The 24,997-nt window shown below is 46.4% G+C and overlaps 8 protein-coding genes across 8 annotated transcripts; 5 read left to right on the forward strand and 3 right to left on the reverse strand.

Moving 5' to 3' along the window:
• The first annotated feature begins 524 nt into the window (after window positions 1–524).
• BDCG_07941 (amidase) lies at window positions 525–3,804 on the forward strand. The gene has a single exon (XM_045423721.1). It carries the CDS (start codon window positions 1,770–1,772, stop codon window positions 3,432–3,434), a length of 1,665 nt encoding a protein of 554 aa, XP_045272587.1. The 5' UTR covers window positions 525–1,769; the 3' UTR covers window positions 3,435–3,804.
• A 136-nt stretch (window positions 3,805–3,940) lies between these two features.
• On the forward strand, window positions 3,941–6,476 carry BDCG_07942 (flavin-binding monooxygenase). Its single transcript, XM_045423722.1, has 4 exons — window positions 3,941–4,698; window positions 4,772–4,878; window positions 4,943–5,944; window positions 6,095–6,476. Exons 1-4 carry the CDS (start codon window positions 4,092–4,094, stop codon window positions 6,233–6,235), a joined length of 1,857 nt encoding a protein of 618 aa, XP_045272588.1. The 5' UTR covers window positions 3,941–4,091; the 3' UTR covers window positions 6,236–6,476.
• Window positions 6,477–6,736: 260 nt separating this feature from the next.
• BDCG_17696 (uncharacterized protein) lies at window positions 6,737–8,656 on the forward strand. The gene has a single exon (XM_045426778.1). The coding sequence runs from the start codon at window positions 7,094–7,096 to the stop codon at window positions 7,556–7,558; it is 465 nt and encodes a 154-aa protein (XP_045272589.1). The 5' UTR covers window positions 6,737–7,093; the 3' UTR covers window positions 7,559–8,656.
• Window positions 8,657–9,073: 417 nt separating this feature from the next.
• Window positions 9,074–11,742, reverse strand: BDCG_07944 (uncharacterized protein). The gene is made up of 2 exons (XM_045423723.1): window positions 11,082–11,742; window positions 9,074–10,970 (listed from the first exon to the last, which is right to left on the reverse strand). Exon 2 carries the CDS (start codon window positions 10,762–10,764, stop codon window positions 9,565–9,567), a length of 1,200 nt encoding a protein of 399 aa, XP_045272590.1. The 5' UTR covers window positions 10,765–10,970; window positions 11,082–11,742; the 3' UTR covers window positions 9,074–9,564.
• BDCG_07945 (protein phosphatase PP2A regulatory subunit B) lies at window positions 11,373–15,324 on the forward strand. Its single transcript, XM_045423724.1, has 7 exons — window positions 11,373–12,095; window positions 12,338–12,736; window positions 12,956–12,996; window positions 13,140–13,237; window positions 13,321–13,969; window positions 14,078–14,646; window positions 14,771–15,324. Exons 2-7 carry the CDS (start codon window positions 12,693–12,695, stop codon window positions 14,792–14,794), a joined length of 1,425 nt encoding a protein of 474 aa, XP_045272591.1. The 5' UTR covers window positions 11,373–12,095; window positions 12,338–12,692; the 3' UTR covers window positions 14,795–15,324.
• Window positions 15,325–16,061: 737 nt separating this feature from the next.
• On the reverse strand, window positions 16,062–19,586 carry BDCG_07946 (COP9 signalosome subunit CsnD). The gene is made up of 4 exons (XM_045423725.1): window positions 19,200–19,586; window positions 18,184–19,094; window positions 16,680–18,101; window positions 16,062–16,559 (listed from the first exon to the last, which is right to left on the reverse strand). The coding sequence occupies exons 3-4, from the start codon at window positions 17,916–17,918 to the stop codon at window positions 16,530–16,532; spliced, it is 1,269 nt and encodes a 422-aa protein (XP_045272592.1). The 5' UTR covers window positions 17,919–18,101; window positions 18,184–19,094; window positions 19,200–19,586; the 3' UTR covers window positions 16,062–16,529.
• Window positions 19,587–19,683: 97 nt separating this feature from the next.
• Window positions 19,684–21,659, reverse strand: BDCG_07947 (transcription initiation factor TFIIF subunit beta). Its single transcript, XM_045423726.1, has 4 exons — window positions 21,121–21,659; window positions 20,739–21,018; window positions 20,469–20,665; window positions 19,684–20,393 (listed from the first exon to the last, which is right to left on the reverse strand). Exons 1-4 carry the CDS (start codon window positions 21,403–21,405, stop codon window positions 19,992–19,994), a joined length of 1,164 nt encoding a protein of 387 aa, XP_045272593.1. The 5' UTR covers window positions 21,406–21,659; the 3' UTR covers window positions 19,684–19,991.
• Window positions 21,660–21,805: 146 nt separating this feature from the next.
• On the forward strand, window positions 21,806–24,710 carry BDCG_07948 (CCCH zinc finger protein). Its single transcript, XM_045423727.1, has 5 exons — window positions 21,806–21,937; window positions 22,004–22,570; window positions 22,625–22,736; window positions 22,811–22,866; window positions 22,987–24,710. The coding sequence occupies exons 1-5, from the start codon at window positions 21,892–21,894 to the stop codon at window positions 23,565–23,567; spliced, it is 1,362 nt and encodes a 453-aa protein (XP_045272594.1). The 5' UTR covers window positions 21,806–21,891; the 3' UTR covers window positions 23,568–24,710.
• Window positions 24,711–24,997: the final 287 nt, after the last annotated feature.

The following is a 24,997-nucleotide window of genomic DNA, read 5'->3' on the forward strand; positions in this document are numbered from 1 at the left end:
CTAATTTCAACACTAGGAAGAAGCTGTAGGCGATTTTAGCCTCTTTTTGTTGGTGGTTGCGAAGGAGAAGAATGGGGGAGCTGGGGAGATGACAGGAGAACAGGGAGGGTCAAAAAGCAGAGGATAATATGAACATAGTCACAAGTTAAAATGACAAGATATTTCCCAACATGTATGCGACCAACCACAGCAGGGTGATTAAGCTAGACACACGTAGTCTGCGTGGTTGAGAAAAGTTGAAGCTGGCGGAATCAATCTGGAGGTGATGATGTTGCTACTGACCGCCCTGGGACAAGGGGAGAGGCTCGATTTTTCTGCCGCGCTCCAACCACGGCGCTAGATCCCTTTGGGTTGCGGCTAGGGCTTGCTGATTGGGGGAACCGGAGTAGCCGTCCACGTGACATCTGCGCCGATTTTGTTTGCCGAACCCTGGTCGACGCCAAGAACCGTGATTGGGCTATTCCTACCTAGGTATTGTTAATAACCTATCACGTGATACTAACTTATCAATTGTTTTGTACTAGGCTAGGTTCCTACTCAACGCTTTCCAACCTAAGAATATACATATGAGTGTGCGCCTGTGTAATATCACAGTTATTAGGGGAATTATCATGGTTGCAAACATGGGTCATCCCAATTACATCCACCCGGATCTCCATGTTGCGAAAATTGCCACCCCGACACCCCGCATGCCAAAACGCTCTGTTTCAAGTGACACAACATTCTAGGAAAGAAATAAGTCCTCAGACATGACTTCCGAGTATACGAGCCCTAGAATGCTTAATGACGCACTCTACATCCTGAAAGATCGCCTTGGATTCATATTTTTTCCTCTTCCCTTACCAACCATGTCTCGTTCAAAACAAAGATATATTGAAGCCACTGCAACTCTTCCGAAATTTCTTGGATTGAGCTTTGATCGGGCAGGCCATTATAATCCTCATTTCATATTCCTTAAGGCAGGGGGAACATTATCACTTTTTCCCCCAGAGGGTCGAAGAATGACATTTTGAATATGGCTGGCCGTCCATGTGGATTAATGGTCGCAGTGCATGTTCTCTGCCAGAACTACCTGCAAATTCGGGTTTCTATCTCTTCTATCGATTTGGAGTTGGTAAAAATTCCAAAGCAAAGTACTTCAAAAAGGGATCACTGGAATATGTCTAAACTCTCTCCAAGTGTTAACAGAGGGTACTCAAGTACAATTACTGTCATGTCATGGGCGGAGCTAATAATCGACAAACGGAAGCAATCTTGGTTCAAGAGGCGGGGGATGAAGCGGATGTGATAAGTCTTGATAAGTTTTGGCCTTTCAGTATGCTTGCCCACTGGTTTTCAATGAGTGTATACTATATATGTCTTGGAAATTATAGAGCAATGATGAGGCGGTAACGGATGGGAATCTCTTGACCTTCAAGGAAGTATTCGGTGTATCAGTAGAAAATGTGGTTGTTTCACCCAGCATTATTTAGAGCGCCTTTGTACTGCGTATAGTTAGATTTCGGCTTAGCCGAGATAAGTTAAGCGAGCTTGCTTAACTATGAACAAACGACGCTGAAGGAAATACAACTTCCAAGATTATCAGCAAGGGTTGATCTAAAAAAGATATATATCGGGATTCACTGAGCGATAGATATTTTAATAAATCTGCATAATAACCCTGAATTATGGATCGTTTTCGTATCGCCAACCCGTTCGTTCGGCCGATTTCGCTACATATCCGCTTAACCGTCCATGTTGCTATCGGGTTGTGACTGACCGCGCCCAACATGTGGCCACTTAAATATCTGGCATTCACTTCTTGGACTGCATTGGGGTTTACCTCGTGGCATCTGTCGCCTGCATTGAATTTCGATAGCCGAGAGGCGACGATCGAAACAGTCCACGGTGAGCTATTCTCAGGGAGGACATCATGTCGGGAAGTCGTATTCTCCTTCCTGGCCCGGATCGAGGAATACAACCCGAAAATCAACGCAGTTGTGAGCCTAAACCCGCGGGCGTTAGAGTATGCGGATGATATGGACAAAGCTTTCGGGGAGAATAACGCCAACGGATCCCTCTTTTGCATCCCGATCCTTTTAAAGGATAATTACAACACTGTCGACATGAAAACCACTGGAAGTTCCAGGGCCCTGAAAGACTCCCAGCCAACAGCTGATGCTCCATCCGTCAAGGCACTCCGTGATTCAGGGGCGATTATTCTAGGAAAAGTGAATCTACACGAGCTTGCCCTCGAGGGTCTCTCGGTCTCTTCTCTTGGTGGTCAAACTTTGAATCCCTATGACTTGACCCGCACACCTGGCGGCAGCTCTGGCGGAACTGGTGCAGCCATTGCAGCTTCATTTGCGGTACTAGGGACGGGAACTGATACAGTTAACTCATTGAGGAGTCCCGCAAGCGCCAATAGCCTGTTCAGTATCCGTCCTACCCGTGGCCTGATCTCTCGGACTGGAGTTATTCCTGTCTCATATACGCAAGACGTTCTCGGGCCAATTGCGCGAAGCCTGAAGGATGCTGCTACTGCTCTCACGGTTATGGCAAATATTGGATATGATCCCCAGGACAACGCGACGGCTCTTGTCCCAGAATCCGTATTGGGTGTCGACTATACTAAAGCGCTAGTTGCCCCAGGTAGGTTGAAGGGCATTCGCCTAGGCTTAATTGAGGGCTTCTTCAACCGCACTCGAGACTCCGAGACAAGCCCTGTGAATAAAGTGATGAACGACATGATATCAAAGCTCCGAGCAGCGGGTGCTACTGTTATTACCATCCACGAAAGCATCTACAATTCAATCGAGATTTCCAAGGACCTGGATGTGCAGAGGTTCGAGTTCCGCGAACTGATGGACGCGTACCTACAGAGCGAAACACTTGGAGGGTCTCGCCCGTCGAGTCTAGCCGAGCTGTACAGCAGCGGGGGGTATCTTGTGATTCCTGAACAACACTCCTACGTGACGACCGCCCTCGTTTCATCAACAAGCAACGCAACTTACGCAGCGAGACAATATGGAATCCAACACCTCAAACTTGCCCTGCAAACTACCTTCAAGTCTCACTCTCTAGACGCCATCATTTATCCCGAACAGCAAAATCTGGTTGTGAAAACGGGCTCCCCTTCACAATCTGGTCGCAATGGCATTTTAGGAGCTGTCACAGGGTTTCCAGTTGTTACCATTCCTGCAGGATTCTCACCAGCAAGTAAGGATGCGCCGGACGGTGTACCCATTGGGATGGAGATACTGGGGTTACCTTGGACGGAACAGAAGTTGCTCAGTATCGCGAGCAGCATTGGAAATTTAGAGCAAGTTAGACGCATGCCACGGTTGGTTTCAAAGCCTGTGCGGTCTAAGAAGTATAACTCTGTTCCCATTATTAACCCAAATTCGGACGGCATTTCTGGGACTTATCCGCTTGGTCTCCTCGGAAATGAGTAATTGAGACTCCATTTGGGTGTCAATATTTATCTTTGCCAAACATAACATGCACGGACAGCTTTAATGGCGATGGTGGGAGGATGCATAGAACCTCCACTTGGAATTTATAGATACCTTCTATGGAGACTACATAATCAAAAGGGTGTTCTCACCCTTCGTTATGCAGCTTGGATTTCTTTCTGGCCTGGCTCACTTTAAGCCATTGAAACCCGTATCAAGGGTTCTGATGAGTGACTCACTGGTCTCATTTACAGCAGTTATATGGATAAAAATTATTTTCAAGACCTATAAGTGTCTACCTAGGCATGTAGATAGGCCTATATAATGAATTCTATGTTATCAATTGATATGCCGCAGTTATATCTCCTTGTCCACGTAAATACCGGTTGACCAGGTATAAGGTTATAAAATTCGTGTTAATTTCGTCGGCTGAGAGACTACATTTGCCATTGCATATTAAATAAGCTGCATAAATGATTTTTGGACCGTAACACAAGTAAGTGTCTCTGGATACTATGTCTCGTCAATATTTTAAACCTCCGTACCCCTCAATCCTCACTTCCCCACCATTACCAACACGTTTGACTCTCTCAAGTTGACCACTTTGTGCTTTCTATTCCTCACTCAACACAGTGTTTTGCTTTTATCAATCTAATCATGGAGACGCTAGAACCTCATACAGTCTCCCTCCTCAATGTCCCGTCTAAACAAGCCCCGGCCGAACCCCGCGCAGTTGTAACAGAATGGGTGGACCAATTCCGCGCGTCCCTGGCGCAGGGGAATGTGTCCGATTTACAACGGCTCTTCCACAAAGATGCATGGCTGCGCGATATGGTGGTTCTCTCGTGGGACCTCCGCACCCTCCACGGTGCTGACAGCGTAGCCGCCTATTTCCAAGAGAACCTAGCGAGAGCAAAGTTCGAAAAGCTTCAAGTTAGGGACTCTGGGCGGTTCGCACCGGCGTTTAAAACAGCTGCGCCGGGATTACAATGGATTGAGACTATTTTTGATTTTGAAACGGAGACGGTGAAGGGTGCTGGAGTGCTTAGGCTTGTCCAGGATAGCGATGATGCTTGGAAAGCGTACATGCTCAGTTTCACACTGCAGGGGTTACAGGGGCATGAAGAAATGTGTGGCCGCAATCGCCGTGATGAAGGTTCTAATGCAATAGCGGATAATCCACATGGGGAGACATGGCTAGAAAAGAGGGCGAGGGAGAGGAGCTTCAAAGATAGTGAGCCCACTGTACTAGTCATTGGAGCAGGTATGTCTCATTATCCATATCCTAACTTATGTGCACGATGTACGACATGGATTTTAACAAAATACTCGGGCAGGGCAGGCAGGGCTCATGATCGGTGCCAGGCTGGGCCAACTAGGCATCCCGACCCTGATCGTTGAGCGTAACGCCAGGATTGGCGATAACTGGCGCAAGCGATACAAGGTATGTGGATATCAAGCCCCAAAGGGCATGATATTACCTTATCGTGCTAAACATGCACTTATAGACCCTGGTCACCCATGATCCGGTCCATTATTGTCAAATGCCATATCTTCCATTCCCATCCTCTTGGCCCCTGTATACCCCCAAGGACAAGCTAGCAGACTGGTTCGAAGCATACGCTAGCGCCATGGAACTCAATGTATGGACAAACACAGACATTGAAAGCAGCGAATACGACGAAAGCTCAAAGACGTGGTCCGTAACTGTGCGTTCGAATGATAGTACTTCACGCACCGTACATCCACATCATGTCGTCCTAGCCACCGGTCACTCAGGGGAGCCGCTAGTGCCTAATGTCCCCGGAAAAGAGCAGTTCCAGGGCGAAATATATCATAGCTCGCAACACAAGCACGCCTCTGATCATGAGGGTAAGAAGGGTAAGAAGGTCGTCGTCGTCGGTACTGGGAACAGCGGCCATGACATTGCGCAAGACTTCTACGAGAACGGCGCGGACGTAACCATGCTCCAGCGCCGCGGGACCTTCGTGATCACGCAGAAACACGGAGTAGCTGCGCTTATGACCGGTATGTATGATGAAACCGGCCCAGCCACCGACGAGGCGGACACCTATGTGCAAAGCATGCCTATACCCGTTCAACTCGCCTGCCACGTGTTTGCAATGAAGATGCTTAGCGAGGGTCCGGAAAAGGCAATGCAAGAAGGTCTAAGGAGGGCAGGTTTTAAGCTCGATGCTTGCCGTGATGGAGCGGGAATTTTTCGGAAATATCTCACTCGTGGAGGTGGGTATTACATCGATGTCGGCTGTAGTCAATTGATTGTCGATGGTAAGATAAAGGTTAGGCAGAGTGGGGGAGGGATTGAACGGTTTGAGCCTGATGGCCTTGTGCTCGCTGACGGAAAGGGGACGAAGCTTGCTGCTGATATCGTGTTGTTGGCCACCGGGTATGATAATATGAAAAGCACTGCGAGGAAGATTATGGGGGATAAAGTTGCTGATAGGCTGTATCCCGCATGGGATTTGGATGACGAGGGGGAGCTTAATGCGGTATGTTCAATTCCGTCTTTACCCCTGGCCGCCTCCCTCTATTGAATTCTTTGCCCTGAACCCCTTTGTCTTTCCTTGCTGTCCGCATTCGCATATTGCATATTAATTATGCTCAATTTCACGCAGCTAATTCATATATGATGGCTATAGATATGGCGTTACAGCGGCCATTCTAACTTCTGGTATATGGGCGGGAATCTGGCTCTATGCCGCCTGTTTTCCCGACTGCTAGCGTTGCAGATTCTGGCAATGGAGGAAGGATTATATGTCCTCCCGAAGAGTAAGAAGTAGCTTGGGATAAAATAAGACATGCGCCGAATAGAAGCAATAATATGAGGAAGGGCCTGGGCTTCGTTGCTTCATGTTATATAGAGAAACTCTTCATCCACACCTGCGTGCTCGAGAAAGTATCGCATCGCAATGCAAAGTCTGCCAAACGCGGTGGGTGATTTGCGGAGCGAAGCGAAGCATTATGTTAGGTGCTTACTTTTCATAGAATATCAGCAAGTATCTCTAAGCTCACTGATCTTACTAGTTTTTCAATTCTTTTGTTTTTTTTTTTACTGTGTCTCTGTCATTCATGCTATACTTGATTGCAGTGACAGCAGTGAAAAGTTGAAATATCTGTCAGATTGATTTTATCACAGCATTTCTGATTAGAATAGAAGGTGAGATCTTGCAGGCCCCATTCTGTGATATGATTGGTTGAAAAAATGCACACCACCCCATGTGACCGCCCATAGAGGAAGGCCATTGATTGGTTATGTTGAATGCCACTGTGGATTGATGAGAAGTTCTACTGATGTTGATCCCCCTGTCCACCCGCAGCACGATGATGATGGGAAGAAGGCCCTGAGCCAGCTGTTGAGATTCCTTCTTTTCCTTGATGATTTGAACCTCCCGCGGAAGGATCTCCATGTTGATGTTGAGAATGTTGTTGATCTTTTTCTTTTGTGTGAGAAGAATCCCCTTGTGTATTCCCTTTTGAACCAGCGCGTGTGTCCCAAGCATCCCCATTCAGATTCCACTGTTGATACACCCGTTCCAAAGAAAGAGGTTAGCAATGAGAAGATAGCTGCTGCAGATTCTACCTCATATACCTTAACAGATCTCACAACGCCTACTACCAGAATGCCTTGCTGAACCATTATGCCAATGCCAATGCCTGGGACCCCCGGTGGCCCGTTCTTCGATGCATCTGATCTGTCAATGTCGAATGCCCCTGCCGGTTCTGCATCTAGATCAATGTCGAATGTGCCTTCCTGTCCTGTGTCGAATCCGTTTGTGATGGATGCAAATGCCATTCCTGTGATTCCTGCCATCCCTGCAATTCCTGCTGTCCCATCACTGATTCCTGCCGTCCCTGTGATTCCCGCGGTGTTGAATGCGAATACTGTTCCTGCTTGCAATGTTGATAATGAGCAGCGCGTGGATAATAGTGTTCTAGAGAAGCTGGTTGGCCAGATGGATTCTTTATCTCTTGCAGTTGCCGGAATTCAGAGACAGAAGACACAATCTATGGCTGCCCTGAAGATTCCTCCCACCCGTGGACCCGTTGATCATTCTCATCCTATTGATATGCCGAAATGTTTCATTCCATGGTTTTCAGCATGATCCTGGTTTTGATCGATCGAATTGCTGGGGTTGTGGAGACTCCAGCCATAATGTTCCACTCTGTTCAAAGATCAACCGGCTCCTTGACCAGGGGAAGATTTATAGGGATATCCATGGGAAATACTATGTGGGTAATGTTGTCAATCGCGGCCCAAGGATTCCTCTCAATCGATATGAACCATATATATTGCCTCTATCGAACGAGCCCTCAGCCGGCATGCTGCACAGGATCCCCCTGTCTCTGCTGTCCCTGTCTGCACCATTCCTCCCCGCGTCCCACTGCTGTCCCTTTCAGCTGGAGATGAGGGTGATCAACAATTGGAGGATCTTCGTGGTTGATGATGTGGGATGACGTTGACTGTGATGTTGGATGTTGAATATGGTGTGGGATGGCATTGAATGTGGGATGTTGAATGCGATGTGGAGGACATGATGTAGAGTTGCGAAATGGATGGAACAGATATTACCGCGTGGTAGATGGCTCACAGCCAATGAGGATTTCCCGGCCCAGGGCCATCACATGATTCAACCAATCATGAGTGCCCATGTCAGCAGCACCTTCCGCAATTACCGCCTACTGCCATCTGTCTGTCTCTATTTTTGGTTTTTCATGTTCCCGCTGCTCCGTGAATCTGTCGTTGTTCTCTTTCCTTTTCTGCCATTCTTTTTCGTTTTTCTTTGTTCTCCTATTGGTTGTCTTTCCTTTTCTTTGATTCTTGATCCGCTCATTGATTCCCCGTCTGTATTTTTCCTATTTTCTATTGGTTCTGGGTTGCAATCTTTCTTATGTTGCTGATCTTGTAGCGAAGCCCGGCGAAAAGTTGTTCCACTTCAAGACTACACACTTAAATTCATCAAAGATGATTAGATAGCTTACAGACTATGCAGATGTTGTTTTTTTTAAAATTAGTTATTACAGAACGATCAAATTAATGATTTACAGAGAAGAATGATGATAATGATGAAAATATTTAATTCTACTATATTGCAGTTCATCTGTAGAATTGCTGTTTTCTAATGTGATCTAACTCTGCAATAATTAGCACACCAAGGCTTGTGTGCTACAAAAACATTTTATATATTGTTTCGGGTATACTGTTGAACTCATGAAAGAGAGGTAGGTGATTGATTGATTGATGTAGTCGCAAACAATCACCAAAAAAAAAAAAAAAAAAATCCAAAGGTTTTTCGACACTCCCCTCCCTATACTACAACTTATGGCTGCTAGTGAGAAGCATCATCTCAACCAGATGAATAGATGAAGATTTTAAGAACTGAGGAAAACGTTGAGGTTTAATATATCTCTATTTGTCTCGTATCTGCCCCATCCATTGGATTCTTGGCCTGACTGTCGCGATTTGCGAATTAATTAATTTTATTTCATCTTTTCCTATCTTTTCCCCTTTGAGGTGCATGGTTAGGTTGATTTGATCCCAGAGCCCAGAGACATCGGCAGGGGGAGCTGAGTCGAGCCTCAGCTTTTTTAAATAGTTAAATCCCCGAGGCGCGGTCTTGGCAAGCGTCAGATTAGAAAATTCCCTGTGACTATCTATGTACATGTACTTTTTAGCCTTTCTTTAGAATAAGTTACTGCCTCGACAGATAAATACATCAATGCGACGCCCTCCCTCAAATAGACCTGAGAGAACGTATATGAGAACGGTGCTCATAGCTTGGGGAATTCAGTTAAAAAAAAATAGCCGTCTCGTTTTTAGAAACCATAACTATCTCCATAACTACGCAAGAGGAGGAAGCGGAGCTGCTGTTCGTTAGCTCTCCATGGGACAAGGGGCCGACCAATCTTTTTCGATATGGTTCTCTGTATGTGCATCATACACAGCTCAAGTCTATCTTAATATATACAATAATTATAATCACAATTATATATATACATGTTCAGGATAAATATACATCCAACAAGAAACCCCAAAATAGCGTATACATAACTACAAAAGCGCAAAACCTCCCTCCCTTGAACCCCACCTCTCACACCGCAGCATACCCCCCTAAAGCCTCGCCCTCAAATGTCTCATAACCATCCTCAGCCTCTTCACCGCTGGCCCATCCTCCACCGCCCCACCGCCGCCGCCATCCTCCCTCCGCTCGATAATCTCCTTCCTCGCAGCCTCCACATAGGGCTTCAGGAATCCCCACACCGTATCCTGATACGTCCCGTCAACCTCCAACCACTCCGCCACGCCGGGCATTTCTCGCCAGTCCCACTCCCAGTCCTGACCATGTTGGTCATGTGGGTGTGATTGTTGTTGTTGTTGTTGTTGTTGTTGGATGGCGGTCAGTATGGAGTTGATATCTGGAATTAGACTGAGCTGGTTCGGGGGGAAGGATGGCGTTTGGGTTGTTGTAGTTGTAGTTGTCCCTGTCGTCGTTGGTGATGGGTTAGGTGAGGAGGAGGAGGAGGAGGAAGAGAAGGTTGACGGTGGTTGTAGCATGGAAGCGTCTAGCTCGAAGAGTTCGCTTTCTGGGGATTCGGGAGGTGTGAAGGTTGCTGGTTGGAAGGTTGGGGAGGAGAGGAGGGCGACGACTGCTTGGCCGTCTGTGGAGTGAGGTGTGTAGGAGGTGTGGTGGGATAGATCGCGGGTAGGGTTGTTGCGTTGGTTTTGACTATGATTGTGATTACGGGTGGTGGTGGTGGTGGTGGAGTTGTGCCAGGCAAAGTCGAAGGTGTCGTTGGGTAGGTGTTTTTCGAGAGACGCGGATGAGGAGGTGGTGGTTATAGCGGAGGGATCGAGGAGATCTACCGGCTCCTCTGTTCTAAACTTTCCCTTCCCCTTTCCGCTGGATACATCGTAGGGATGTAGAAGGAGGGCGTCACCGCCATTGCTGTCATTGATAATGTTATTCTGTGGAGGATCTTGGAACCGTTCCCAAGTTCTATAATCATCTTCATCATATAGGTTCGATGCCGCGGAGGGTGGTGCGGAGCGGAATGACTCTGAGGGAAACCTCCGGGCCTCACTAGCTCGACTTGACGGTTGGCCTAGGCTTAACCCGTGTGACTGAGGTATAGTACCCGGTGTTGAAGACCCGGATTGTAGCGGTACATGCGAGGATGAGCTCCCTTTGCCGGACGAGTCTAGTCCTGTAGCAAGGGTGGAGGCTATGTCGTGTGCGGCGGAGCGGGAGGAGGGCGCTGAAAAGGTGTTTTGTAGCAATCCCGATGCAGAATCTTGGATTCTACTTGTCATTGAAGATATTTGTGAAGCGGGCTCGGAGCCAGGAGAAGACGACGAGGACTGCGGCGTTTGTTCTTTCTCTCGCGAACCCGCTGGGACGATTGGTTCTGCCGCATCTGTTGGTGTGGGGGAGGGGTAGGAGTATTATTATCCATTGGTTTGATTTTCAAGAATTAAAATTTCTCTTCGGGGGTACGTTGTCTATTGAAAGGCATCATCTATCCGTATACCGTCAGATTAATGTTAGTTGACTGTCTGAATTTTGTCTGGCCGATGTCCTATATGTATGGAGGTAGGGCCCCTCAGGAATTGATGAAGAGGAGACAAACCTGAACAGTCAATGGAGATCGCGGGCGCTGAGTATACATAGAGCTTCATCTGTATTCCTTGAATAAATCCATAGCTATGATATCCAGTGGTGATCCATTTGGTATATGGTGAGGTAACTATTTAACAGTCGAGAAGATTTTCAATGGTGGCGGAGGAAAAAAGTCAGTATATAACTTATTTATTGATGCGCTTATTTATTTATATAACATGTGAAGGAACAAGCAAGTTAAGTTAACTATTTAGTTCCCCCCTTGGTAAGTTATTCACGTAACTAGTTATTTAGTTGATCAGTTATAGTTAAACAACCACCAGAAAGATGATCATCCTGAAAGCACCCTTAGCCAGGATTGAAATAAAAACAAGAAGAAATAGAGATCATCCAAGCCAGTCGATATATTTACTACGCAGTACAGCGGCGTAGAATCAAGACCAAACCAAACCGCAGCCAGGCGCTCCAAACCAAGTGGGATAACTAAGTTAACTAATAAATAAGAGAGGTATTTCCGTGTACCTCCCCCGCACCAAAAGCGCCGCCCGGTACCTGTGACGACACCCAGCAACCATTTTTTTTTTTTTTTTCCCTCTCGTTGGTTCGAACTCGCTTTTCTTTTCCCGCTTCGATCGCCAACTCAACTCTGTCTTGTCTCTTGTTCTTGTCTTTTGGCTGCGTTCTTAAATAACTAAGTTACTATAATACGCAAGTAACTAGTAACTTAACTTAAGTAACTGACTACCTACGCAGTAACTAACTAGGTCTTCCAACGTCCGTCTTCATCTTCTGCTTCTCTCCCATTGCTCTACTCTGCTCCAACAATCCATAGACCCATCTCTTTTTCCTTTTACTCTTCAGTTCGTGATTGCTCGCTCTAGTTAGCTCTCCCTGGCTTCTCCCCTCTTCTTCCCGATCCTCTTTACTTAAAGTTATCCATCCCACTACGGTCGCGACACCAGCCAGTTTACATTCGACCCGCTTAGTTACCCTCTCCTCTCCCAATCCCAGCCCAGGATCACCAGTAAGTAAATTTTATTGAAGAACTATATACCATCCTTCTCTCTCCTTGCTTGGTTAAATGCTATATGTTTGAGCCTGAGACCTTGCCCGCTGTATAAGGCTGGCTGGCGGCTTGCTTAGCGGTGTCTCTCTCTCTCTCTCTGTCTCTCTCTTCTCGCTCTCCTCTCTCTCTGTCTCTTGCCTGCCGGAATTTCTCCCACGTCAACAACCAACAATTCCCCAACTAAATATAACTCACCACAGCCCTCAACCACACAGCTCTCGTCTATAGACCGCAATCACTTCTTCTGCTTCAACGACCGCTACCTTTCCTTTCCGTCTCTTTTCTCGATAGCCTACGCTACGCCTATTCTCCGCTTATCTCCATCCCCTCCCTCTTCTCTCCGTTTGTCTTCCTCCCCCCGCCATTTCGTGCCAGCTATCCACCCTGGTCACCGTCCCTGCTCGCCCACGCCGCCCCGACATCTGCCAATCTCAACACGCTGAACCCCGCAGATAAGAACAGAGGGAAAATAATCACACAGGCCCCACGACCTGTCAGAGCTTTTGATTTTGCCCGTGTCACAGCCCATCACTTAGGGTTGTCGTTCTTAGAAAGATGGTAGACGGAGATCCAGGTTCACCTACCTGGAAGTTCACACAGTAAGCGCTCCATCCCCTCCAATTTTTTTCTCCTCCACATCATTCTACGCGACTGGAAAATACACACCACGCCACCTTACTCGTAGGCAGATGCCCAGCGGGTTCCATTAGCCTGGCCTTCCCCAGCCGGGATTTCTGCCCCTCGTTGCGTTCTGCTGAGAGCACTGGCGCGAATTTTGAAATGCTTTGCGAAACCCGTTTCTAACAGCTTCGAAACAGATGCTTCGGCGATAAGGGCGATGTGGAAGATATCACAGATGGTTTGAACCCTCTTCCATTTACTTAATATCATTCTTCACTTTCCCGTCCCTTCCAACTTTACATCCTGTTTGGGCCTAATATACTTTTGACGGCCTCCCAATATCCGCTACGGCCGGCGCTGATGAATCTTGCTTCCCTGCAGCTGATATCATATCCACGGTCGAGTTCGATCACACTGGAAATTACCTCGCAACGGGCGATAAAGGAGGACGAGTTGTATTATTTGAGAGAAACGAGACAGTATGCTATGCTTCTTAGGCTTTTTTTTTTTTTTTCACTCATGTCCTTGATAAGCATAAGAATCGCTAACTTCTCTCGACTAGAAAAAAACATGCGAATATAAATTCCATACCGAGTTCCAATCTCACGAGCCAGAATTCGATTACCTAAAATCTTTAGAGATTGAAGAGAAAATCAACAAAATAAAATGGTGCAGAAGGCAAAATGCATCCCATTACCTCCTTTCGACCAACGATAAGACAATAAAGCTTTGGAAGGTGTTTGATAAGTCGTTAAAGGTCGTTGCCGAAAATAACCTCTCCCATGATCTGACTCCGGCAGGCGCCGTGGCTGGAGGCGGCATGCCGCGCGCCCCGCACATTTCCTTCCGTGATGCGTCCTCTCTCAAGCTACCTCGCCTTACGCATCATGACACTGTAGTCGTTGCAGTTCCTCGACGTATCTACGCTAACGCCCACGCCTACCACATCAATAGCATATCGGTGAACAGTGACGGTGAAACGTTCATCAGCAGCGATGATCTTCGAATCAACCTGTGGAACTTGAATATCCAAGACCAAAGCTTCAATATCGTTGATATTAAGCCCGCGAATATGGAAGAACTAACAGAAGTTATTACAGCGGCGGAGTTCCACCCAACTAGTTGTAATTGGTTCATGTATGCCAGCTCCAAGGGAACTATCAAACTCGCAGATATGAGGCAGAGTGCTCTCTGCGATCAGCATCACAAACGTAAGCCTTTTTAAGCCCCTCAACCTCCCTGTTGTAAACTTTTTGCCTTAGTAGCACTCCTCACTTCCCACCTTCCGCCTGCTAACCTGAAATCTTCGCTTTGAATAGAATTTGAGCAAGAAGAAGATGCGTCCGCACGTTCATTCTTTTCCGAAATCATCTCTTCCATTTCTGATGTCCGCTTCTCGAATGATGGACGCTACATATTATCTCGCGACTATCTAACGGTCAAAATATGGGATGTCAACATGGAACGGCAACCTATAAAAACTATCCCGATCCACGAGCACCTCCGGCCCCGCCTATGCGATACGTATGAAAACGACAGCATCTTTGACAAATTCGAGGTAGTGTTCTCCGGCGATGCGGAGAATGTCATGACGGGTAGTTACAACAATAATTTCATGATCTATCCCTCTGATCCCAACAAGGAGACCGAAGTTGTTCTTCAGGCGGATAAGACTGCATTCAAAGCAAAGAAAGTTGGAGTACCGACTCCCATCAATTCTTCCGCGTCAACTAATAAGAAGGGCGGATCGAGGGCTGGTAGTCCTGCGGGTGCCGGTGGACGGATGAAGAAAGAAACGGACGCAGACCAGATTGATTTCAACAAGAAGATCTTACATATGAGTTGGCATCCTTTCGAGGATAGCATTGCGATCGCGGCTACTAACAATGTAAGCTGTAACTCTTCTTTTCTTCTTACTCCTCTGTCTGCCTTCTCATTCCATGTTCTATGTGTTACCCTTCTTGTTCTTCCAGCTTTTGTACCCACAGCCGCTAACATGTTCGTTTCAATAGCTATTCGTGTTCTCAGCTTTGTGAGTCCGAGGAGGTGAAAGAGGGAAAATGGAAAAAGCAAATTAATGAGAAAAGAGAAACAATGCTGGTAGTGCCGCTTCACCATGCTTTCTGCCCTTGATTATAATCTCCCGGTCCTGCAAAACCCCAATCATCCATCTCTCTATTGCATACACCTACTACTACTACTACCTTGTTCAGCAAAAAACCCCGCAGTCCAGTTTAATTCGTGCTATCAGGGTATTGGCAGCAGGCCTTCCGCCAGCAAAATACAATTTATTTCCTTTCCAGTCTTAAACTTTCCCTACCCCTCGCAGTCCCATCCATCTACTCTCTTCGTGTCATGTTACGCCCCATTTCTCCTCATCCCGCGTATGATTTTTTGTCTCTAATTGCCGCGAGGGAAGGAAAAGCAAACAACCATTTATAAACTAGGCCAGATAATTGCGTTGACTTACTGTCGTTGCAAGGGGGGGGGGGGGGGGAAGAAAAGGAGGAGAAAGGAGAGAAAACCAGTTGCTGTGTGTGATATGTATGGATGGTATAGAGGGTTTAGTAAAGGATCTGAAAGCTGTGTGTGTTTTTAGAAGTCCTCCCCCCTCCATCCCCCCTACCCCCTAAAAAATCCGTCCCACCTCCACCTCACCGTCCGCTACCTAGCACCCAGCCAGCCCTGTTGATGCCAAGCAAAAATGAGAATTGAGGATTGAAATGAAGATATTCTATCGGTTTTTTTTTTTCTTTCATCGTTTGTCGAGCCGCCCCCCCCCCCCTTCTCTCTCTCTGAATTACCATTCCTGTGCATGCATTATAGTTCTTTGTATTTCCTACTCAGTAGACTTCCCTGCTCTTCCTTCCCCACCCGGACCCGCCCCCTTTATTTAGTTCGCTGGGGAAAGGAGAAAGGGAGAGACGGGAAGTCAAGACGAATTGAATAATCACCAAGAAATACAGCGCAAGGACAGGGGGGGGGCCCGATATGGCGTGTTCGGCTTAGATTATAGACTATGGGAGGAGAACGAAAGGAGAGGGAAAAGCTTTTCATGCATACAGACGGTCTTTGTGCGGATTGGGGTGGGTAGTGGTCTCGAAGGAACGGGGAATGGAGAAGGATGGTTAGTAGTAGGGCGCTTGGGGATTTCTTTCTTTTTTTCTCCTGCTATTCTCGTTCTTTTTTCGCCTGCTTTCTTTTACGATTTGCTCTTTTTTTTCTCTTCCTCTTTTTGTTTTGCTTTGGTTATGTGGGGGGTTGTGAGTGGGTGAATTTTGTTTTCTTCTCACCCCCCCCCCTCTTTTTTTTTTTTTTTTTTTTTTTTTTTCATTGGGGTAAAACGGAAGGATAGATGAGGTGCCGTTTGTTTTGTTGGGGGGTATTTACTTTTTTCCTTTGAGTGCTTCCTTTTGTTTCCTTGTATTTCCCTCTTTGATATGCATATTTTATGTTGCGCTTGAGGGGAATTGGGGAAAAAACGTACGGACATGGCTCCGCCAGAAGAAAAGTCTCCATATAGCTAGGGGGAACAGGTTCTGTTATGTGACTAAACGGACACGGAAGGATCTTCCTTCGTGCGTTTCATATATTCATCAAAAATTTCGTGTGATCTCATCTCATCTAAACTTGGAATAACCCTTTTGCCATATGCAGTGATGGAATCTGGCCAGGCAGGTGGTAGCGATGTATTGAGCTGGTAAAACAGAGAACTGACACCTCCACATTCCCAAGTCCGCGCACTTCACGGACGCTTACTAGTCCAGCTCCCTAATGTACCATTTGCGCTTCGGCGAAGTCCTGAAGTTTACGGTGTTAGGCATCCCGTGGTTTTAAATTTTGGGTTGAATGGAATAGCAGTGAGAATTCCCGGGGGGGGTGGAGATAAAACAGGAACGCAACACAAAGAATATGACTTACCGGAAACTGATCTATAATGGCAGCTGCCACCCTTTCCACCTCCTCAGCCAAATTTTGGACGCCAGCATCCCAGACTCTTAAACTACGTCCCGCCGACTCTGCCCCGGGGCCAACACCGGGGATTCCTGACTCGAAATAAATCACACCTTTAATCTGATCGATACTACCTTTTAATCTGCCTTGCTCAAGCATGCGTGCAGCATATGCCTCTGCCCTCTCTCCAGCGCTCAAATCCCCGCTAGCCTCGAGCCCGAGAATGTTTCCTAATTCCTCCACGTGTATATTTTCATACAGTCGACTGGCAGCGAGGAGGTTATGTTCGATGACAGCTCGACCAAGCACGGTGGATCCATCTGCCGTTATAGCGAGTTGGTGAGGGACTAGCTTCTCCGCGAATGCCTTCACCTCCCCAGCTGTGAGCAGCCTGTCCATAAATATCTTCTCCAATATATTGTATATTCCGAGAGAAGATGATCGGTCGTCCTTGTATAAACGGGATAAAGTGCGGGAACGTTGGGGACCAGCTGGTCCGAGAACGGCGCATATAATGGCGGCAGAAAGAGCTTGGAGACGGTCTTCTTCCTCAATTTCCCCGGATAAACTCACATTGAGATATTGCTGGCTTGCATCGAGGAATCGGCGGTTAAAATCTGAAATGCGCGCCTGGGAGAGCTGGAAGTGAAGTTTCAGCTCCGGGTCTTCGATTTTGGTAGGCATGTTCTTGACTCTGTTTAAGAAGCTCTCTGCATTTGTCGTATCGTCGTCTTCTAGATATAGTCGTACGATACGAATCCATATGCGCACCTTCGCATCGTCGGACATGAGGTGCTGGGAACTGTCGAAACGGATTGCCTGTAAGACTCTGGCTGCTTGTGTAAAATCCTCTTCTGCCTCATACGCGTCTGCAAGAATTTCCCTCAGAACTGCATCCTGTGCTTCAGCAGAGGTTGAGTGGGATTGTATCTCGGATAGCGCATTTTGCCCAACCGCGATTATGACCTTGGCTGGTAGCTTTCGGAGAGAGTTGATGAAGTTATCAAGGAGGGGTCGGGCAGCAACGATTCCGACGGTGTCGCCGAGGATGGAGTTTAGGAAAGCGACGAGGTTGGGTTCAATGTTCGGAGAAGATGGGGATGATATTATTTTGGAGAGGAGTTCATTGTAAAGCTGTGGCTTATGCTGTTGATTTGTCGTTGCTTCAATATTAGCTAGGGCAGAGGTGACATGAGGCTCCGCCATTGCGGTGGGGTGGGGGATTGGTTCGTGAGCCGACGCTGGAAATGACGATCCTTTTATATTGGTTACCAAAAAGACGTAGAGGTATTGCGTGAAGAAGAAGGGAAAGTTAAGTCATGGAAGAATTGTTATGTAGATTACTAGCTCTTGCTGCGTTGACGTCTTTATCTGGAGAGAGTGGAGGAGCTGGACAGGGCTTAGTCAGCATGCCAGCTGCTGGTTGAATAAAATAGTTTATTTGTGATTAAACAGACAGTAGAACACTTACCAAAACTCCTTCTCACCAAAGAATTAAATATAGTGCAACACTTTGAAAACATGAGTTCTAGTGTATAAAAGGTAAATTACTGGATCACAAACTCTGGCGCAGTATTGCATATCAAAGCAGCAGCAATCCAACCAGCCAGTTTGTCGGGAAGTAGATTTGGGGTAATTGCCAGGCATATCCAATAGTCCAGAGCAGGAAATCAAGGTTACCCTCTCCAATATATGATTGCTAAAGCTGTACAGCTAAATCCTTGCTTGCAACCCTCTTGAAGGTTTATATCATGAAAATGAGAAGTGTTCACGCATCATTGACGAAGCCCTTCTACATGGCAATGGGATTAATGACTGTCCTAATGATGTGAGATGTGATGAAGCTGAATTAAATCACTAGCAATTGCATCTTTGTACCATCCTTATTTATACCTTTTTAGGCTATTTTGGCGTTTCGCTTCTTCAGTTGTAAATACACTTGCCCCTCGAGGCAACTACGAGGTAAATTAAGGTAGGTTTGGTCCGTGGGTAGTCGACGCGTCAGGCGTTTCGTCATCTGGACCGCCGTCAGTTTAAGTTAAGCTTAAAACTGACCCATCTGCCTAGTCCCGTTTAGACAACTCCTTTCTGATTTCAACAGCGTTATACATCCTTCCGATTTACACTCGAACCGCCCACAGGTCTAGTTGCCACCATATTTCATAGGGTTGGCATGCTGTGGATAGTCTGTATATGAATTTTTCAATAGCAAAACATTTATTGATTTGACAGCAACATGAATTTTTCTGTAAAATGATGTTCTTGAAGCAGTATGACAGCAAAGAGACATGGTTGATGTATGAAGCAGATTTGGAATATGATCTCATTCAGCTCAGAAGCAAGCTTAAAATTTGTGACAATCTACAAATTCAAGCTCAATAACTTTAAAATGTTAGCTATGTAATCTGTAGTGAGATGCTTATATCATTGACAGCTTCTCAGCAGTGAAGTGAAGATGCTCAAAAGAAGATGTGAAAATGTGCATACTCCTGTTTAGTGAGAATTGCTTCCCTCGATTAAGCTATAAAGCCATGTTCATGATTATGTGGGTATCAATAAGTGACTGTGTGATGAATGAGGCATCATAGATCACAAACAAACAATGGGGCTATCAACCCAATTAGTGTTGTGAGGTTTTTCCCTTGTGAAGCTCTTTGTAGCATGTCTGCTTGCTAGAGAGACATAAACCTCCAATACCTTTCAGGACTATGAGTGGTTTCAGTTACAGTGGGAGTCGCATATGTGCTCGATCTGAGTAAGTTATGGCCTCACCATACAAGCTGATTTCTTTTAACTAGAATATCCACTTTCCGTCTCCATTTTCCGTTGACCCAGAGAGTGGAGTTCCTACTCTTATTACATAGTGATAAACCGGTGGCGGAGCGAAACATCGCTTTGTAAGTGTTGCTCCGCTTCACGGTGTTTTCAAATGCCCGCAAAAAATGAAGGAATTCTTGCCGCGCCCAGAGCATATGGGTCTTCGAATATGTCGGGTTTAAACCCTAATGGGACGGCCTAACAAATTTCGAAGGGGTGGAGATGCCGAGTCGTCCGACTGAATGCTTGGAGAGCTAATTCTATGGGATTATTGAATGTAGCTTGATATATTAATGTAACATAAACTATTTATGAAGACATTAACCCCCAAAAATTTTTTCCTTAATATTCCTGGAGGCTAAGTTACATAAAGCAAGGTGGCCCCTTTTTTGCCAGCAGATCATTCTCAAACGCCATACCCTGTTACTCAATTCACTTCATTTAAGTGGTCGTTCTACCCGTCTAAACTACGTTCTCAAACGAAACGTTCGGGTCGTCCTCGTCCATATCAGTACCAACCCCTGAAGCAGTAGGTTCTCCCTCGGAATCGAAGTTGTAACCTGCTGTAGGCGGGAGCTCCTCCTTGGCATCTTTGTAGGCCAAGGCATCGGCGTAGTTACTCTCCCTGGCCTCTGGCTTAAGCTCCCATGTCATTGCAAAATCTCCGCTTTTGACAAGATGGGCCACCATTTCCAAGGTTTGTTTAAGGTAAGCCTCAGGCTGCCTGAGTTCTGCTTTGAGAGATTTAAACGGCCAGTACTTGTGTCGTCGGAAACAGCCATAGATAAGATCCAGAAGCTCGTTTTGGGGCATACGGGCCGTTTTGTTCTCTTGAGCGCGAGCCTTGGGAGGCTTTGCAACTTGCTAATCGAAGGGTTAGGAAAGGATAAGACCAAGGTGAATAGTTTGCTTGAAAGGGAGAAATGCGATGTGACTTACAATGAAAGTAGATTTATCGGCAGCTGCAACAGTCTTAGGTTTCAGCATCTCACCACTAACTTTACCAATATATATTGTTTCGCGTTTGGGTTTAAGAACGTCAAGTGCCCTAGCTTCAGCCATCCTCTGATACTCTTCATTTTCTACAGGAAGGCAGTTAAATTCGTCACGGACGCTACCGACGATGGCCGTTTGTTCTATATACCGGGTTAGAAAGATGGGGTAAACGTCTCATATAGACCTAACAGCGCTAGAAATAGATAAACCTACTTGGGATGGTTTTCCGAGTGTATGGCTCCCATTTTTTGCGATTGGTTCGTTTTCTAGAATCGCGTTTTGTCTGCTCATATAGATATGATCTTCCATGGGGCTGAGCCTCATTAAACAGTATATTGGTCCTATCCCGATATCCCGGTAGTTCTTTTTCGGTGAAGATGAATGTGTTCTGCACCGCAAAGGCCGATTTATCAGGGTTAACATTTTGTCGTCGCAGGTTGTAATCTTTCGGAACGCCTTTCATTTGAGGTGTATCATTAAGCCGCATGCTAACCTGTTAGAGCGGGATAAGTTAACACTTTTCATTCTTCTTCTTATTCCAAATTTTACTTTTGTAGTTGATTTTAGGGGATGAGACTGAGCTCGAAGCGCATACACGTTTGATGTCCGTAGGGCCGCCCTCCACCCTAATGGTCCCAATTTGCACTTCCTCATCATCTTCGAGCCTTGACCAATTCTCCCAAAGCATTTTCGGTATACGAGTCAACCAAACATCTTGCATTGAATTAGAAAAATCCAAATCCCCCGTGTCTTCGTAAATATCATCGTCAGATACTGCACCCGCGGGTTCAGGTCGAGCATCGGGGTCTGCCTTGATCATAGGGATCGGGCTTGGCTCTAGCTTAACTCGCTGCCCTCCAAGGCCGGGTCCTGAAGCCATGTGAAGGGTATATCCAGCGAGGAGTGCCTAATTTTGGTTCACGCGGAGCACCAAAATGGCAATGCGACAGCTTGTCCTCGCAGTGGCGGCGCGGTTAGCCTTCAGACGTTGCCGTATTTGCGCAGGGTTTATTGGTAATATCTCCGTAGGTATATTCAAGCTTTGTGACCTATTTGCTCCGTGAAGTTTTCAGCGGTCGAAGCCGGTCGGTTAAATGAGCTGAATGATTTTGAGTTAATATAACGAGGAAGACAAGAGCAAGTGATGCTGCTGAGTGACGAAATAGCATCCATGGATAATCCAAGGGATCCCTGAACAACATCACGTGATTTACTGGAGCCAGCAGGTGCCATCGTCATATTAGGCAAGGCGAAACTCGTTCAACTTTGCTTTAAATTCACTTCGCGTCAACATCCACTTTTCTTTTTAGTAGCACGGTGTATCTGAATCTACGAATATTGCGGCGACATTAGAGTCAACTTTGCCATGACAGAAGATCAAGATCTCTTGGCTAAAATTGGGCAGCTTGCCGGTAAGTGTTGCGTTCAAGTAGTCTCTTGATATTGGCTTCTGTTAATGAACATACGCTTCTCTACAGGGCAAATCAACCAGCATAAAAATCAGGCTACATCCTCAACACATCCATCCCGTGGTGGATATCATACATCTTACAGCTCGCACCACCCGCGACATCACGCGGGATGGGCTCCCTACCGTGGACGAGGTAGATATCCGGGCCCGAGACGGCATGCAGTTCCTCATCGAAATCGAACCCTTGTACTCAGCAACCAGTCTACGCCGCCGGAAAATGCGAGCGGCATCCCATCTGGCAACACGTCAACTGATGACATGAATGAAGGCGAATCTGGAAGCCAAAATGGATGGGTTGCCAAAAGGGACCGCCACATGCAACTAATAAATTCCGCAATATATGATAAAGAAGCTCAAGCCAGAACCAAAGCTATCGAGGAGAGCCGCAAGCTCAAAGCCCAGAAAAAGGCACAGCGAGAAGAAGCCAAGGTTTTAAGACATGTACAGGGCGTTGGCGGATACCATCCCGTCGCCACTCCAGTCGTTGGACAACGAGCAGCGTCCTACCAAATCACCATACAAGGCATACCGTTCCAAGTTGTGCAAGGCGGGAGCAAATTAATTCGGCTACCTAGTGAGACCAATACCCCTATAGATAGAAAGTTTGGAACCGACTTACCCTTCCTAGATGAACCGTCGGCTGCGAACGTTACTCCTAAGAAGGTGAACATTGGTGGGGTAAACTTTGTGAGAAGCAAGAAAGGAAACCTGCATCGTTTAGGATCGGTGGTTTCAAGAAAGTATGTACCTGGTCGGCGGAATTTCTCTGATACAATTCTCCTCGGCGGCGCCGTTAACATTTATTAATCGACAGAAAAACTGGAGCTGTGAAGAAAAAGAATGAACTCTGCAAAAGATTTACTTCGACGGGTACCCGACTCTCCCTCCGAAATACTCCACCACACCCACCATGATAATACTGATTGAGCATATGGGTTTAGATGGGGGAAGTGTGGTTTTTGGCATGCTGACTGGCGTATCCTTTTCTAGGTTCCTGCTTCAAAGGTCCGAATTGCACCTATATCCACGACCCGCATAAAGTTGCCATATGCAAAGAGTTCCTTCAGACAGGCAAATGTGTAGCTGGTTTGGCATGTGACCTCTCACATGAACCAAGCGCGGAAAGATCTCCCTCATGTTTGCATTTCCTTCGTGGGCGCTGCTCCAATCCATCATGCCGATATGCACACGTTCGAGTTAACCCAGGCGCACCTGTGTGTCGCGATTTCGCGATTTTGGGCTACTGTAGCAACGGAGAGACCTGTGACCAGCGACACGCCCACGAATGCCCTGACTATGCTAACACGGGGAATTGCGGCAACCGGAAGTGCCAGCTCCCTCACGTGGATCGGGCAGGCCAAATCCGCAAAATTGCAGCTAACAAGCCAGAAGCTACTGATGATGGAGACAGAACCGACGACGAAGATATCTCTAGCGATGAAGGAGCTTACGATGAAATTGATTCGGATGATGTTGACTCCGATGATCTTGACGATGACCCCGTCATTATCACCGAGGGAATCGACACAGGTGAAATTTCGCAGCAACAAGATTTCGTCCGTTTTTCCTAATATAGCACCTGAGAGCCGTGGTTAAAATTGTCCAATGCTTTTAACAGCTAAAACTGGGAACGAGATCTCCCTCGTACGTCCGCAAGGGTTATATTACTAGGAAGGAAATTACCGTAAGGCTCAATTCTTCCAGAAGCCATTGGCTTCCCCTTATCCCCCCTCCCCCCTTCTTTTACTCTACCTCAGAAACGCAACGACGGTCGGCGCTCTCTAGTAGAAGTGTAGAAATAATGATGCCAATTGGCGTATTTGGTCATTTTTCTAAACTTCTCTATCCAAGTTATCAGTGTCTACCGAACAATCATTCAGAGATGGAACTGTAGACATCTCTCTGCCTTTGGTCTTTGTTCTTTTACTTTTTTGTTTTGGTTTTTGACAACCCGAGTTTCATTTGATTCTTCTTTGGTTTTCCTCTTGTTTTGCATTTGCTTTGGGCGACGGGAATAGGAGATACCCTTGTTCTGCTTCCCCTATAGCTTTGCTTCCCCTATAGCTTTGGGGGATAAAATATTATGGCCCTCGGTGTAAGGCCCTCCCAGATGAAGTGGCTCGGATGGTGAAAGATAGCGAACAGAAAGAAATGGGAAGAAGATATTCTCGGCTCAAGGGTCTTATCTTTTGAGAAAAGAAATAAGGAATCCAACAAACCAACAACCAATTGAGTAAAACAATAATATAAAACGTGCACTCTATTCATGAATTGGATACTTTTCACATGCTCTTGAGAAGTGATCAGGGGTGGAAGCAGTATACACGCAGACACCTCACACCCACACCTGGATTATAATTGCCATCCGTGATAGGTTGGCAGCTGAGTGCAGGAGGCGAAGAGATGTCGTCGGAACTGAAATATTCTGGATATGCTTTGATTAACAGCTCACGATTCTTCTTCGCAAGGGGGTTATTAAAAATAAAATTGAAACGTACTAGGGAGGAAGAAGAGGAAGAAAATGGATTGAACAAGGGCAACACTAACGACAAGACAACAACACAGAACATGAGGGGCGCCTTCAAGTTCCCCGTCCCAATGGTTTTGTTAGTTCTATTTTGCTACATCTATATTTCTTTCGTCGTTGTTGTCGTCGGGCAGTAACTCGTGCATAGTGCATAATAGTCGATATGCAGCCAGCTATGGGTGTCGCGTTTTTGACTTTATGTATGAGTATATATGTATGTACATGTACTCTCTGTATAGTTTAAATATTTGTTGCTGTTGAACAATCCACGAACGAGTGATAGCTGGTCTGTTAGCTGCATTGTAGGTTTTGAAGGATTATAAAATGCTTCTATGATTGTTCTCCGTGTGGATGTGCTGATACAGGCGCATTCAGCTTCCTTTTGGGTGTAACCGACAGGAGGCAAGGAGTCTTCATATTCCTTGCATCAGAGCTTCCTTACTCTATTCATTCGACTCTTCACTCTGGTTAACT

This window comes from Blastomyces dermatitidis, assembly GCF_000003525.1.
Source record: "Blastomyces dermatitidis ER-3 genomic scaffold supercont1.10, whole genome shotgun sequence".
NCBI lineage: Eukaryota > Fungi > Ascomycota > Eurotiomycetes > Onygenales > Ajellomycetaceae > Blastomyces > Blastomyces dermatitidis.

Bases quoted from the DNA above. Each gene is read 5' to 3' on its own strand.
- BDCG_07941 (XM_045423721.1), top strand. From the start codon at position 1,770: ATGTGGCCACTTAAATATCTGGCATTCACTTCTTGGACTGCATTGGGG.
- BDCG_07942 (XM_045423722.1), top strand. From the start codon at position 4,092: ATGGAGACGCTAGAACCTCATACAGTCTCCCTCCTCAATGTCCCGTCT. The intron at 4,699-4,771 runs GTATGTCTCATT...ATACTCGGGCAG, and splicing joins TGTACTAGTCATTGGAGCAG to GGCAGGCAGGGCTCATGATC. The intron at 4,879-4,942 runs GTATGTGGATAT...ATGCACTTATAG, and splicing joins ACTGGCGCAAGCGATACAAG to ACCCTGGTCACCCATGATCC.
- BDCG_17696 (XM_045426778.1), top strand. From the start codon at position 7,094: ATGCCAATGCCAATGCCTGGGACCCCCGGTGGCCCGTTCTTCGATGCA.
- BDCG_07944 (XM_045423723.1), bottom strand. From the start codon at position 10,764: ATGACAAGTAGAATCCAAGATTCTGCATCGGGATTGCTACAAAACACC.
- BDCG_07945 (XM_045423724.1), top strand. From the start codon at position 12,693: ATGGTAGACGGAGATCCAGGTTCACCTACCTGGAAGTTCACACA. The intron at 13,238-13,320 runs GTATGCTATGCT...TCTCTCGACTAG, and splicing joins TATTTGAGAGAAACGAGACA to AAAAAAACATGCGAATATAA. The intron at 14,647-14,770 runs GTAAGCTGTAAC...TCGTTTCAATAG, and splicing joins CGATCGCGGCTACTAACAAT to CTATTCGTGTTCTCAGCTTT.
- BDCG_07946 (XM_045423725.1), bottom strand. From the start codon at position 17,918: ATGGCGGAGCCTCATGTCACCTCTGCCCTAGCTAATATTGAAGCAACG. The intron at 16,560-16,679 runs GTAAGTCATATT...CGTAAACTTCAG, and splicing joins CCATTATAGATCAGTTTCCG to GACTTCGCCGAAGCGCAAAT.
- BDCG_07947 (XM_045423726.1), bottom strand. From the start codon at position 21,405: ATGGCTTCAGGACCCGGCCTTGGAGGGCAGCGAGTTAAGCTAGAGCCA. The intron at 20,666-20,738 runs GTAGGTTTATCT...CCCGGTATATAG, and splicing joins CACTCGGAAAACCATCCCAA to AACAAACGGCCATCGTCGGT. The intron at 20,394-20,468 runs GTAAGTCACATC...CCCTTCGATTAG, and splicing joins CCGATAAATCTACTTTCATT to CAAGTTGCAAAGCCTCCCAA.
- BDCG_07948 (XM_045423727.1), top strand. From the start codon at position 21,892: ATGACAGAAGATCAAGATCTCTTGGCTAAAATTGGGCAGCTTGCCG. The intron at 21,938-22,003 runs GTAAGTGTTGCG...GCTTCTCTACAG, and splicing joins TAAAATTGGGCAGCTTGCCG to GGCAAATCAACCAGCATAAA. The intron at 22,867-22,986 runs GTACCCGACTCT...ATCCTTTTCTAG, and splicing joins CAAAAGATTTACTTCGACGG to GTTCCTGCTTCAAAGGTCCG.